This window comes from Eublepharis macularius, chromosome 5, assembly GCF_028583425.1.
Source record: "Eublepharis macularius isolate TG4126 chromosome 5, MPM_Emac_v1.0, whole genome shotgun sequence".
Classification (NCBI taxonomy): domain Eukaryota; kingdom Metazoa; phylum Chordata; class Lepidosauria; order Squamata; family Eublepharidae; genus Eublepharis; species Eublepharis macularius.
The window spans coordinates 109,545,948-109,561,492 of record NC_072794.1 but is presented as its reverse complement, the minus strand read 5'-3'; the positions used below and the strand labels follow the sequence as shown (position 1 = coordinate 109,561,492).

The following is a 15,545-nucleotide window of genomic DNA, read 5'->3' as shown; positions in this document are numbered from 1 at the left end:
TGAAGGGCAGTATATAAATCAAATGTTGTTGTTTAGACAATGTATTTAGATAACTTTTGTTTAACCTAAAAGGTTTGCCAGAGATTTCGGGCACTTAACCGGCAAATGTTTTTCTCCTCTCACATATTTGTAAATCTTTGATCTAGATGTTTTATTAGAATATACAAATGTATGAGAGGGACACACAAGGACTACCAGGAGGCATCTCATTTTCCTCTCCCCTGCTGTTTTCTATTGCTCTTCCCTGAAATCTACCCTTTCACTTTTTCCAGCCCCTTTCCATCCCATCCACCAACCAATCTACCTGTATCTTCATGGCTTGAGACACAAGCAACTTAAGTTCCCCCTCCATTGGCTGAATCCTGGAGGTAGAAGACTTATCAGTGCCTAGCTACATACTCATTAGTTTTACTTCAATTTATATAATTAAAGTTCATGCACTGCTTTAGAAGAATGCTTTGACTGTGAGGCAGCATCAAAAAAGTAGCATAGCATCTTTTGGGACCCCCAACAACAGTAATAATAACAATCTGTGCTTATATACCACTCTTCTAGACAGGTGAGTGCTCCACTCAGAGCAGTAAACAAGTCAATTTTATTATCCCCACAATATAGCTGGGGAGCTAGGGCTGAGGAGTGGCTTACCCAAGGCCACCTACTAAGCCCGTGGCAGTAGTGGGATTCGAACCAGCAGAGTGCTGATTTGCAAACAACCACTTAACCACGGTCCTACAGCAGCTCTTGTGCCAATATAGCATGAATCAGATCTACAAAAGGGTACTAAGAGTGGATACAGATTAATCTACTAGTATAAAGAAAGGGCTTTGCTATCCTATTCTCCTCCCCCATCCCACACACAAACAGCACATACAGTTTCTGGTCTAAATTCTCAGAACCTTCCAAGAGGGAGTCTGACCCCTGCACTTTTGTTTTTTTACATTCTTTGCATACTTACCTGCTCACCTGGGTAGTTGGTTTTGTAATTCACTGTCACTCATAACTAGGTAGCTTCTCTGAAAACCATTAAGAGGTTGCTACTAAAGAGGTTCTGGGGGAAAGGTTATACATCTACTCACAAGAGATAGCTGGGTACACTGTATAGTGGGTATATACTATAATTACCTATAGATATACTATAATAAGGGAAGTAAAGGGATTGGTTGGTATGTTGACCTTTTATTTAACTGAACAGAGAAACATACAAAGCAGTGAGCTGCAATACTGGAATATAAGCAAAGGAGCTTTTGCAACTTCTACAGGAAGGCAAACCAGGTGTGTTGGAACAACAAAATGCTTTTAAACTGCATAGGCAGTCGTAGATACAACCTAGCCTTGATATTACAAGACCAAGTTGTATCTAAAGCTGCCTCAAGTGATCAAATATAAGCAGACTTCTGAACAGTTGACACTGCCAATGTAGTTCTCTGGCCTGATACAAGCTAATGGTCAAGGTGCAGCAATGTGTCTAAGGTAGGAAAAAACAGAACTACATCCATTATGGACATTTCTGGTATGTACTCTTTTGCAAGCGGACAGGAGCTCTTCGGTTCATTCTTATGCAAATTGTGTTTCAGTGTGTTCCACCCACTGATTAAACTTTGAACAAGAGAATTGCAGGATGATGAAAATGTAGTGGACTGTTGTGAGCTCATCCTATACCCATGTATATATTGCTCAGCAGTGCCATATGAGCAGAACTATTCAGCTTTAAAATCAGTCAAAATGACAGCTTCCCTTACACATCAGCAGGGATGAGTATCAAGTGTTCATCAGTAAAGGAAGCTTCCTTGTCAATAGAAGACTGTAAAGGTTAGGTCCTTTGCCATATTATCCCCATCCACTCTCCTCCACAAAAAATGTTAGCATGAACTAGGGAACCAGTGCCAAAAGCCAGCAAATAGATTTAAGCAATCTGCTCTCTGGAAGAGGAGAATAACCACTTCACCCAGATGATTCTACCAACTAGGACAGGCCTTCCACAATCCTTTCAAACCTATTTGCAGCAATTAATGCAAATTGAAGTTCACACTTTCTGGCTAACATTCAATCTAATTAGAGGACGTTTAATATGGTTACAAAAGGCAGGCATTAGTAGGCTGCATACCAAGGAAAGAAAAGGCCTACATGACTTAGCTGCATGCAGTTAATAACCATGCCAGCCAAACTGGCAAGCAGTGCCTCAGTATTGAAGCATTCTCCTTGGGAGCAGTTTCTGTTAAACCATGGACCAACTAAAGATATTTTACAACTAGTTACACCAGATGTTTATGAGCATAATACAACTGAAAACAACAAGATTTATACTTTGGGTGTCAACATTACACGTTTTATTTATATGTAAATCGTGGGTGAAAGGGGCTTTTCAGCATTTAAAGGAAGTGATTATGTTTAATAACCTGCTATATAAGGTTTTTCAAGTATTCAAAGTATCGATATAAGGACATGTATATTTTCGAAGTTATTACTTATCTTGGTTCATGACCATCCTTAGAGAGGATAGGTTGTGTCAGAACAAGGAGCATAGTTGCATAGGAACATATGAGTATAGATACCCAGCAGACCTAAGTAAGAGCTCCATTAGAGGAAATAAGTGTTTATTCCTTCCCACACACACACAGCTCAAATGCTTTAGAATTATAAATACCTCCTTAGAAGCACTTCAAAAATGCCTCAATATTTTTGTGTTCTACTTTAGAACTCTCCTTACAGCCTTATCCCAAACCACATTTACACTGAAGCAAATGCGTAGCTAGAACTGTCATCAAAGCAGAACTGCCCTGTGGCAGAAGGACAGGCATAAGAATTTCAACACTAGAAAGATACTGCAGAACACAGAGGAAAATGCTCAATACACTTGTGTCCCTGCAGTTACTTAAACAAAACTATTGCATTGCATCACAAGTCATTAGCAAGAAAAGACTTGGCATGGCTACATTTTTAAAGCTCATTTTATTTCATGTTCTCCAGATACTTCTAGAGTTAAAAAATACATATAAGGGTTTGCATATCCCAGGTCCTAAGGATCAGGGATTAATGAGAATTGGAAGTCTCTAATACTAATCACTGCATCAATAAAAAGATCAGATATTACATTTAAACCACCCCATACTACACCCTGGCTTAAGCCTACTATAGACACCTGACAGCACTGCTAATACAACAGCCAGATGTGCTGCCTGCTGTAGACAATAGCACTGCTCAACAAATATGCCTTCCTGAGGAAACAAATAGCAGCAGCATGAACAAAGCTGAACACTTGGCCTCTGAAGAGTACTTCAAGACTGAGTACAGTAACCTGGCAACTTTTCTAGAAGACACAACTGGGAGGCTCTTGATGAATCCCATGATGGGAAATCCAGGATGTGAAATTGTGTAGACAGAGATGTGAAGATCATGACAAGTAAGGGATAGAAAAATGGCAGTGATGTGTAGAAAATCATGTGCCAACAGTGGTAATATTTTTCCCTGTGAATCAGGATGCCTCCCCCTGCATGAAATGGGTCTATGCACTATATGCTCTCAACTTCTGGTTCCCAGCCAAATATTACAAGACCCACCATAAGTTAAGCCTATTAAAAGTCAAAACATCTTCAATCTCTATATACTTCCTCCCCAAGCACCGTTTCTTAGGTCATGGAGATTGTTCCCAGAATCAGCTATGCAGCCTCCAATGATTTGGTTGTCATCACCTAGTCAGAATCACTGGAATCCCAAAACAGAAAGTCTGAAAAATCTGAGTCTCTCTCTAACAGCGCAATGGTAAGAGCCCACTGGACAAGGTATATGTCGTTATCATCCTCATCAGAGCTTTCAGATGGAGATGGGTTGTAGATCTGGAATATGACACAAACACACGAGTTGTAATCACAGTGCAGATTTTCTGTTAAGCAGTTTCATGTCTAAAGTACAGGCGGGTTTTTCAAGACAAGCAAAGGGAACAGTGCATACCAGATGAGAAGAAATAGCTCAGTTGCCACCCACAATTTAAAGAGGGAAATATAGCCTAGGGATCCAGCTGTTGGTAAAGCAATGTTTGTGCATGGGAATGTGAAGTCCAGTCCCACAACCAGATGAGTGGTTTAAGGTGACAATGCCTATTAGCTATTGTGACATTTTTATGTCACACTACAGGACTGCACTGAATCCTAATGTGCAGAACCTTTAAATAATAGAAGGTCTTGAACCATCCCTGAGAATGGGATCTTTGTGGCCAGCTTATATGGTTCATTGGGATACTTGTTGCATCAGGAATTGCAGAAAGAGGTAGTTTTACTTACAACAGGTTGCCGCCTCCGCCGGTCAGGTCTCTGTCGTGGCCGTGGCACAGGGACTTGGCCTCCAGGAAGCTCATGAAGATAAATGCACTCTGATTTAAAGGGGCAGTGACCATTGCCTCTGACAAAGAATTTGCATCTTATTTTGCTAGGGGAATGAACAAAATTATTAGACTATCAAGGAAGCTGGTAGCTGAGTTATTTCTGCAAGATCTATGGAGGCAATTTGAAACTAGTTACAAATGCTTAATGGCAGAGAATTAAGATATATAAATTTTAACAGAAAGAGTGCTTTCAGGTGATTAGCTGAAGTATTGGCTACTTACCCAGTCCGTGCCTTGAATGTCTCAATCAGTTTTTCCTTCTCATCTGTATCAGAGACCCAGTACTTATTAGGAATAAAGTAACTTGAAGTGACTCTGCATTCTGGACAGCCCCTAGGAATAGATACTGGGAATTAGTAAGTCTCATGGCAGAATATGAACAATTTATATGACCCTTGGGGTCACTATGGTCCTTAGCTACCAGCAACCTTCCACCTTCAAGGCTTTAAATCAAGATCATCTGTCTCCAAAGTTGCAAGTTGAAACTAGCTGCCTTATCATATCATGTCAAGAGACTTACAACTTGCAACTCCTGTCACTCATGGCATAGCAAATCAAGGATGTGCATGAATCACTTGTACACAAAGTTGCAAAAGGCCTCTAGAATTTTGTATGCACATATGCAGGACCCGTGAGACCTTGCAAGGGAGTGGAAATCCCATCACCCCCAACCCTCTTTTCCTCCCCCACTTGCTCATCCCCCACCCTTGGATTGCTGCCTCTTCTATGTCACTGCCTCTTTCTCGCCAGATAGAGTCTTGGGACAAGAGCATGCAGGATATGGAGAGAAAAGTATGCGTACTCTGTGCTTCAAGCTGCTCCAGAAATGCGGTGCTAATAGGAATGGGTGATAAGGGTACCTTCTTCCCCAACTTGCTGCCACCTCCCCGCTTGCAGAGTCTCTCACCCTCTCCTCCTTACCCCTTGTTTTGCTACAATGGTCTTATCCCTTCTCTCTTGCTTCTCCCCTGTCTGTTTCCCTCCTCATTTGTCCTGGTACATCCTTGTAGTGTAATGGTGGTTGAGATCTCACAACATTATGTCACAAGATCTCTTATTTAACTTTTATAACCCTTGACTTTGGTTTTAGATTTTTCAGCAAGACTTGGTGTTCTCCTGGATTTGTTAGGAAAATCCCCCTCTGCTGTACCTGGCCCTATTCCATGGATTTTTTGATCCACATGCTATGACCACATTCAGAATCAGATTTACTGATAATGGCAAGCTCTTAAGGTCCCATTATGCTAATGTTATTATGTATTGCATTGCACTTCTTTGGCTTTTTTGACTACCAGTGACAGGGCAAGTTGTCCCAGCAAGCCTGGCAAGAGAAGTCCATTATACCAATCTGTTTATCCTCCATGATTTTGCAAAACTCTTTATAAAATGTTAACTTAGATTAGTTCTTTAGCAGTAATGATCTCATGCATTTGTTTTGGTCAAGTTGCTATAAGTCCATTTAATCCTCATGACAGTATAGTCTATAAACACAAAACAAACGGGGGAACTAAATTTTAAAATACTTCCTTTAGTAATAGCTTTTTTCACATGGAATGTTTATTTCCAGTGTGATCCCATGCAGCTGTGATATGTTCTGGTTTCACAATTATGCCAGCTGAGCTGATCAGTGCTGTCTAAGCATTCTTGCTACCAGTAGGGGGACAGAAGACCATACAATGAACCCTATGACAATGGCATATGTACATGCCAATATGGAATTGCAATACAGAGATGCTGCTCCCATGCAGCTGCAGGTAAAGGAAGAGCTGTGCAAGCTTGTGTACAGGGTACTGTGACTACCAGTGGATTAGATCCTACAGATCCATTTTGCTAACTGTGGTATTCTTCCCTGGTGCAAGGAGCCTTTCACTGCTGATGAAAGAGAGTCACTCTATCATCAGCAGGAAAGCACTGTTGTTAGTGGGATAGATCTGTAGGATCCAACCTATCACGATCGTTCAAGCTTTCTTCCTTTTCACCATCATTTTGCCAACAGCCTTAGCTCCAGCCTTAGGGTGCTTATCTTTGTTGGGTAGGAGGGCTCTTATTCAGAATTAGATGGAAAGGTTCATGGGAAAATTAGAAACATTTAGACAAATACATCCCTCCCCTCTCCATCCCCAAACTTTTTCAATTTTCCCAATGGAAAAAATGAGAAATTTTAGAAAGTGTTAATTAACTCCTAAAAAATATTAACTCTTTTTGAGCAAAAGAAGCCTTGCTTAAAGCATTTCATTCATTGCAATTGTATTCCATGATAAAGGCCAATAAGTTTCTCAAAATTTCCAGTGGAAAAACTGGGAAATTTTAGGGAGTACTGAAAAAAACCTCTTTAATGCGTGAAATGAAGACAAGGTTTTACTCAAAATGTGTAGGATGAAAATGTAAGACAATCTACAGCACCATATGATAATTCCTATATATACACACTGTGTAGGCATTACATTTTCAAGAATATTTTTGTTTAAACAAATAAATGTTGGCAACAATATGCTATAATGTGTTATCATGCCATGCTTACTTTATCACTGCATTTTGAAAGTCCCGGCTTTTCCGCCACTTCCGGATGCAGCCCACACAATAGGCATGGCTGCAGTTAGGAAGAATACCAAATAAACGCTCCTCAGGTAAGGTCTTCTCATAAACTTTGTCCATGCAGATACCACATACCACATCCCCACTCTTCTCTATTGCTGCAGCAACAGCTCCCAAGTCACCAGCTGCCTAAAAACAAAACATTACAGCCATTTAGTCCTTCCCCCAAAGCAGTTCCTTGTCATTGTGTCTATTACTAAAAACCTTGAAAAAAAACTGGAGTCTGGCAGCCATGCAGCAGGATCTATAGCTTGGCACAGAATCATTTTTTAACAAATGTTCAAAAATATATGTGGGCACTCAATTGCCCTTCGACCTGTTCACACACAAGGATCTATTTGGAAAAATTCTAAGAGACTGTGAACAAAGGTGTTTAGTTGTCTAATGTTCCTATCTCCGTTGATTCGATAAAAGACCATTTCAAACCCTTCAAAACACCGTGCACAGAATTTAATCTGTCAGCGATAGCTGGTTGGCAACACATCCAGTTGTCCGACGTCCACTTTAGGTCCCCAGGCTTTTTCAGCTTCAGACCCACCCCCACATACTGCTTTCGCTGTTCCAATCCTCAGAAATTCTCCATAGACGAGAGGAGTTAGCCATAACTGACTTCCTTAACTGACTTCCTTAACAGAAGCAAACTGATCTCCATATCAGAAGCTACTGTTTGCATCTACTCCTCCCTCCCCTCTCCATCTATATATCTGACCAGTTTCTTCTTGCCCTCCATGCATCTGACGAAGAGAACTGTGATTCTCGAAAGCTTATGCTACAATAAAGTTGGTTAGTCTTAAAGGTGCTACTGGACTCTTTTTGATTTTCCATAGACGAGGGATCTCCAGTGTGGTGTCTCTGGGCACTGATGTTTATTTACTCATTCCAACTCTATAACATGAAAACACTTGGAAGTTTCTCTTTTTCCAGAAGAAAAACTGAGAAATTTTAACAAGCACTGAAAAAAAGGCATGATTTTTTTCTTAGTGAATGAAATGAAAGACAAGGTTTTACTCAAAATGTATATAAAAATTTAAGACAATCTATAGCAGGGGTCCCCAACATGGTGCTTGTGAGTGCCATGGCGCATGCCAACACCTTTCCTGGTGCCTTCCAAGTGTAATTAGAAAGTGAGTGGGACCAGGTAGGGTTTTTGCCAGCAAGGCTTCTAACTGGCCATTAGAGATTTGATTGGCTGAACAGATTTTTAAAACATTTTTTGGCATTAGATGCCACCATGCCATAAGAACCTTCACTGTGTGACTGAAGGTAAGCTGCAGCAGCCATTCTGTAGCTGGCTCCACCTCTGCAGCAGCCGTTTTGTGGCTGTGCCCATCATAGTGTGTCAGAATTCTAAAGGAAAAGAGCAAGAGTCCAGTAGCACCTATAAACTAACAAAATTAGTGTTAGAGTATGAGCTTTCAGGAGCCACAGCTCGCTTCTTCAGATACAGCTAGAATGCGAGTCCATCTGTCATATAATGGTCTTGTGTTCATTACCGATGCTAATTTCTCCACACCCACTACCCTTCTGCATACCCCACTCTTCAATCACACCTGTCTTTATCATTCACTAGCTATTATCATTCAGCTTCTGTAATCACTCCACTCTCCAAGATATAAGGACAGATGGACTCATATTCTACCTGTATCTGAAGAAGTGAACTGTGGCTCCTGAAAGCTCATACCCTAACACTAATTTTGTTAAGTCTTATAGGTGCTACTGGATTCTTGCTCTTTTCCACTGCTACAGACAGACAGACAAACAAACACAGCTACCCATCTTGATCTATCTCCACAGAATTCCAAAGGTTGGTGACCCCTACCCAAGACATACTAACATTATATACAATTATTAAAGAAACAAAACAATCTAGATTCTACCCATTCTCAGTGGAAATTGAAAATGAATGCCCCATTCCATTTGTCCCGATAGCAAAATGCACTTAACTCCATTAAATCTACTACCTTGGATTTGATTATTCATCAAAATGCTCTTCTGCAAGTACATCAGTATTCCACTAAATTTAGTTTGAATGATGGTTGTTGGCACTGCCAAACACCTGCAACCAATCTGGTCCATATAGTCTTGGGGTGTCCCAAAGTTGCACATTTCTGGCAAGATGCTACATCTTGGATTAATCTTGCATTATCTACCAAATTATGCCTCAGAGCTAATCTGACCCTAGGCAATATATACCATCTCTATAGACAGTTCCCAAATATCACATGTTATGGACTCAGCCTTGGATGTCAGTCAAATTGTCTTACAGCACCCTCTTTGGACGACTGGGTCAATGATATGTTAGATCTCTGTATAAGGGAGAGAATTACATTAAACAGATGAGAAGCTCCTGAGACCTTCACAATGAAACGAGGATTGTATCAATTCAGCACATATGTATGCTCCAAATGTCGTGCTTACCTTTGACTCCTGTATGACCACAGAAGCAGGAGGTGGCTCCTTAGCAGATGCATCTTCTGTCTGTAGGGATGTGGTATCCGCTTTATGTTCATTGGAATGAGAGCCTCAGCAGAAGAGAGATAGCAGTTATCTAAACCTACAAGCCTATCCAACATAGCACAAAAAAAATAACCCTTATTCTAGACACGCAGAAGCTTCTAACAGAAAAATAGTTCCCATACGACTAGAGGGCTGTCAAATGTGCTTAGGATGGATGGGAGGAAAACTGAATTGACTTCTTAGCTCTATTAGAATACTCTGACAAGTTAAAATCCTATTGTTTTAGCACACCAAGATACTTTCATATGGGGATCGTGTATCAGGATTCAGTCACAGATGAAGCAGAAAAAGTGGGTAGAGGGAGAAAAATCAAAACAAGTCTTTAGGAGAACCAGAATATGGCAGGAGAACCAAAATATATGAACTCAAATAACTACAACTCTAATGTTCCCAAACTAAACGGTAATAGACAGTTTCCATCACACATGATTGGTAAATGCTACCAATCCCCAGCTTTCTTCCACCTCTGAGGGCTAGCACTGGAACTGCAAAAAGAGTGCAACCATCACATACCAGTTTCTCAGCATTAGCACAGCCAAAAACTTACCAGAAGGGGTCTGCTTAGGGACAAATTCTTTGCTGAGAGCCCAGTTAGGTGGATGACAGGTAGTGATAAGTTTTTCCTTGTCTTCATCTTCCTCATCAAGCAACATACTCATATTTCCAAAGTTCCGCTGTAGCTGTGCCACATTCGAGACAGCTGGTTCAGAACCACGCCGGGCTCCCCCCCAGCTCCTTACAGAAGCCTCTGGCAAGACGGATGGCTCTGAGCCTCGGCGGTTCAGTGAAATCACACCTCCCTGTAATCCATGGAAGGCAGACTCTGAACTACATCGGCTCAAGGTTGGTGCATCCAAGATATGCTGGTAGCTGAGAGATTGAATATTGATAAGAGTTTCATTCAAAGCATAGCAAGCAACTATCTCCTCTGCCCTGCAAAAATCTAACTCCATTACCTCACTGCTCCAGATCATCATTGACTAGCTAGTTTTTTGTCTACTGCAGCATTCCCAAGTGAACTTGATAGCCCCAAGCCAATCAGTAGGGCAATGAAATGGATCATCTACACACAAAGAAGGTCCTTGTACTCTAGGAAATTTAAAAGACAAAAACCCCAAACAAGTCAGAGATATTTGTAGTGTAGTGGTTAAAGTGTTGGAATAATGTCTAGAAAAACTAGGTTTGATCCCCTACTCTAGCCTGGAAGCTTGCTGGACAACTGAGAGTCAGTCACACATTCATCCTAACCTACTTCACAGAGTTATTGTGAGGATAAAAATGGAGGAGAAAAAAGTAGAATGCAAACTGTGAGGCAAGCATCCCCTAACCGCAACACACCTGCTAAAAATCATACATAACACAGGGTATAAATCCATGTCCTACACAGCACAACTCAGGTTCAGAGAGAGGTTTCCTACCCGAACCTGAGATCGGTGCTATTGCATAAGACTGTTGATATTCAGAAGCAGATGAGTAAGACATCCTTGATTAAGCCTTGGAGCACAGCAGCCCCATGAACTGCATTATGGGTATTATATTTCCCAATGGCTCCTCTCCTACCTTCTCACTACTTCCCGACCCCACCCAATTATTATAGTCAATAATGTTTTTAAAAATTACTTTGGAGAGGATTAGACCATCTTAGAAACCTAATACTACAGAAGAGGAACCAGAAGAAAGTTTAGCATTTAAGCCTCCAGCACTGTGATTTAAGGGTGGGAAGTCCCTCATTCTCCTCACAAAGCCACTAGGTGTTCTTTATCAAGCCAGTGTTATCACACCCATCATAAGTAATGTGAGGATAATATAGATGTAACACACAGGGCTGTTTCACACGTGTAGGTCTGCAGCCACCACAGCATTGCTGCAGAAGGAATTCCAACAACCGATTCCTACTTCCTTGCCTCTGCCTCACCCCCTGCCACAAAATCCCTCCCCAAACCATATCTCAGGCTGCAGAGGGAAGGGAAAGGTAACAAAATTGCATCCCATAATCAGAAATCCATCCACAGAAATGTTCTGCTGCATCCAAATCAAAGGCATGGTCTATACATTCAGTATAGTGAAAAGATTTGAAGCCAGGCAAAACAGCAATCTAAGAATTACATTCTTATTAAGATTCCTGGAAAGAAAGGAAAACAGGACGAACGACTGATCATATTGTCCAGCTTCCAATTGTGTACCTAGCAAATGAGTGGGTGGAGGAGAAAATGAAAGATCTTTTTTTTTTTACCTGCAGCGGTCTCCATAGCCACAGAACCCATTCTGGAAATACCTACAGATCTGAGTCGTCTTCCTATCATGGGAAAATCGGCAGTTCTGACCCCATCTGCAGGCTCCACGGGCAAAGTTTCTGAACACAAAGCAAAAGCTGGATTTTACTATCCAGTCACCATCATCTCAGAACCGAAATACCATGCTAGTACAGAGACCACTATGATGAATGCAATTAATTGGAACTGAATAATTGGTATTCTAGGCAGGATATAGATGTGTCATTTCCCATAAGAATGAAAGACATTAACATGAGGATCACTTATGGACTACCTGTGTTGTTTCCTACCACTATTATACCACCTTCAGATGAGATTTAACAGCCTATGCTTCATTCCTTACATGGCCAGAAATCATTCAGAGAAATACATTTAGAGCAAGTATCCAGATAAGCCCTTGAAAATATTCCTGGATCACTCCTTGGTTGTTTTCTTCTATAAGCAACTTCAACTTTTAAGGCAAGCGTTGACCTACACCCTAATCCCACATAAGATATAGAAGTAGCACATTTGCAGGTTGTAGTATACATCCTTAACAAGCAATGTCAGCATCACGCTTAGTCCAATTTCACAAAAGTCACTAAAAACCAGAGAGCCAATGTGGTGTAGTGGTTAATGGGACTAGGATCTGGGAGATCCAGGTTCAAATCCTCACTGTGCCATGGAAGCTAGCTTGGCGATAGGAAGCGATAGGATTTTAAGTGACAGAAAGGTGGATTTACTGAAAATCAACCTTCCTGCGGTTTTAGTAATACCTCTGATTAGAGGTATTCTAGCTTTTATTTAGTGCATAGTTCCTCATTTATCACCATTACACAGCATGTTGATGCTCCTTCATCCAATTCCCCTCCCTCCATTGGGGCCTGGTCCCTTCCTTCATCAGTCTTCCTTGACCTCTGGTGAAATTGACAAGACTGAGGGAGATTTGTTTTAACTTTCACTAGAGAGATTCCCCTAAAAGGGCTTGTGTGAACATCCAACTCTCACTGCCACAGTGGATTTTAAAGAGAAGGAACTGGGGAGGTTAATTCTTGTCACTCCCTAAAACATACAAGTGTTGTCAGAGAAGATGGAAAGAAATCGTAAGGAACTCACAGGTAAACAGGAAGTGCAGAAAAGGCTATATGAATGTAATAACCAGGCAGCAATACGACAGCTACCAAGGCAGCATCACTTCATCGCCACAATGCGCAACAGTGATGAGGGGTGACGGAGGATTCTCCGAATCCTACCTCAAAAGGAAAATTAGGAGAAAAGTCTCTGAAAGACTCCAAAAAGTAGGGGGAGGGATGTCTAGGTATGTTTTCATCATCCATTATTATACTATTTAATGTGCAGGTTGAACACAAGAGTTTGTAGACCTGGGTCAGAAGCTTGGAGAGTAAAATTTGCCACTCTGCTTCAGAGCATATGCCAGGGGAGTGGGGACAGAAGCCAAACCAGTTCAATTAAAGAGAAAAATAAGTTTATTCAGGTCCTAAAAGAGAAATAAAGAAAATATATTGGAATGGGCACTTCAGAATACAGTAGGGTTATGCCAATCTTACCCAAAAGGGAAAGAAACTTTAAACCATCTGCCTAGTTAAGTTTCATAGCTCTATACATACCTGCCTCTTTGGAATTTCTCTCCAGGGTCCTACATTCAGCTTGGATCTGCATCATGTGCCTGAACTGACTACACCCTCCAGACACAGGATGTGTCTTGGCGGCAGGGCTTGAAGTAATCTCCTGCACCCCAACTGAGCCCTGCATCTTGAGATTTTATAACCCTGCTTGACCTGGTTTTATACCCCAAGAAACCGTTTTGGGAGGTTTGGCTGGAATATCTTTAGATGGGGATGTGGGCCTCCTCCCACATTAGCTGGAGGGAGGGCTACTACGTGAACATTGGTCATCGCTAACTAAAGAGTCCGAAGAGATTGTTACAGATCTTGAAAATGTTCTTGTGCTTCCAGTCAAATAAGCCTTCCCTAAGATCAGGTCATAACAGCTTGGCCTGAAAAACCTGCTTCCCACACCTCTATCTTTTTTTAAAAAAAAAAATCTGTAACATCCTGTTTGATGTAGGGTTTTAGTGGCAGTTTCGTTAGTCCTCTTAAAACATAATACACAGAATTTGTTCTTGTTCTGGGGATTTCGCATGGGCCCACATGGTCGTTTACAACTTCTTATCAGTTACTGTCATGTATACAGTAAGGACACATTAGCAGCACTGGAGATAATTTACATTTCTTGGAAACATTTGCTTATTTTCCTTGGCTAATGTTACCAGTTAGGCCTACCGTGATAAAACCCAATAGAACTGTGGCCAACATGTTTGTTACACTAGCCTCCCCATCCTCCCTGTTCCCGGCCCAAGCCCAGTCTAAAGGAGTAGCATTTTTTCAGCCGGAGACACTACTAGAAATGCTGTCTCTTTCTGAAGAAAATGCCACAGTGGGAGTTACTTGGGAAGTGGCCCAAAAGTTTGGCCAGGTTCAAGACACTTGTCATTCTGGCTTCATTTAAAAGTGAAGGCACCATTGTTAGCAGCTTTTCCTTGTCGTTTCGCACGCACTGCAAGATGGATGTGGGGGAGGAGAGAAAGACGGCGATCTGGAAGCGCTTGCCTGGAGCTCAACAACTAATCGCCCCGCCCTGCAACGCATCCGAACTCCCGCGTTTCTCGTAAATATACGTGACAAGCTGGGTGAGGAAGCCCCCCTCCCGTCCTCAGCCGCTCACTCCGCGCACAAGGAGCCGTGAGGGTCACGCAGCCGGACTTCGTCCTCTTCACACTTTTGCTCGGGGCTTTCCAGAACTTTTAGCATAACAAAGCAGCTGCTGGCGTGCTCTTAAGTTTTGGGACGAATGAGCCAGCCCAAGAGAACCCGCACAACTTCGCCTGCCACTGGGAAGCCACACGAGGAGCCGAACACGGCCGTTGCTAAATCACCCGCCCCCCCCACCCCCCCCTTTCTAACTCCCAGCCCCAGCGAGTCATTTGGTAGCGCGCAAGTGGGCGGCGGCGGCGGCGGCGGCCGGGGGGGGGGGCGGGTGTGGAGAAGAAAGCAAGCCTCTGCTCCTCTCGAGTTGCGCTGTTATCAGAGCGCACATGGGCCCGACGCAGAGAACGCCTCCGAGCAGGCACAGCCACGGCCCGGCACAAAAACCACGGCCCCTACGACCCTTCCTGGGCTCCAAGCCCCCTACCTGCACGGGATCCTGCTGGAGCCGGACCCCCGGGCTGCCTGGCGGCCGGTTTCTCCTACAAACACTCCGGACTCCATCTCACTCACAGCCAGCCTCGGACCCGAACAAACGTAGTTGGACTTCCCTCCCTCCGGAGATATTTATGGCAAGGGAGTGGTTTGGGACAGGCGAGCCTATTGGCGAGAGGAAGGCGGACACACCCAGCTCGCCATCGGCCTGTCGAATGGAAAGGTCCGAATTTGAACGGAACGGGGCTGTCCTCCCACCCGCTCGCCTCACGGAACCACACGGGGGCGGGGAGGGAAGAGAGAGGCTGCCGAGCAGCGCGACGTTAATGCCTCGGCTTCCGGCGGCCCTCGGCTGGTCACATGGAAGGCCGAATACCCACGGAGGAGGAGCGGAATCGCAGGCCCACGTGCAGCTCCCAACCAACTTCCCAAGTGCGTTGATGCCCAAGGAAGACCAACGAAGGGTTTACGGACTTGTTCCCTCAGAAACATGTTCAGGACAACAACATGAAACAGAGGTCCGTCCAGTGACGCCTTAAAGGCCAGCAAGCTTTCCGCTGTGCTCTTTCGTGAGTTAGAACT

At 42.9% G+C, this 15,545-nt stretch overlaps 1 protein-coding gene across 1 annotated transcript; it reads right to left on the bottom strand.

The window, feature by feature from the left end:
• Positions 1–2,930: 2,930 nt before the first annotated feature.
• On the bottom strand, positions 2,931–15,266 carry LOC129331008 (probable E3 ubiquitin-protein ligase makorin-1). Its single transcript, XM_054981325.1, has 8 exons — positions 14,956–15,266; positions 11,724–11,843; positions 10,038–10,360; positions 9,392–9,495; positions 6,900–7,102; positions 4,601–4,711; positions 4,278–4,422; positions 2,931–3,833 (listed from the first exon to the last, which is right to left on the bottom strand). The coding sequence occupies exons 1-8, from the start codon at positions 15,030–15,032 to the stop codon at positions 3,690–3,692; spliced, it is 1,227 nt and encodes a 408-aa protein (XP_054837300.1). The 5' UTR covers positions 15,033–15,266; the 3' UTR covers positions 2,931–3,689.
• Between the last annotated feature and the right edge of the window lie 279 nt (positions 15,267–15,545).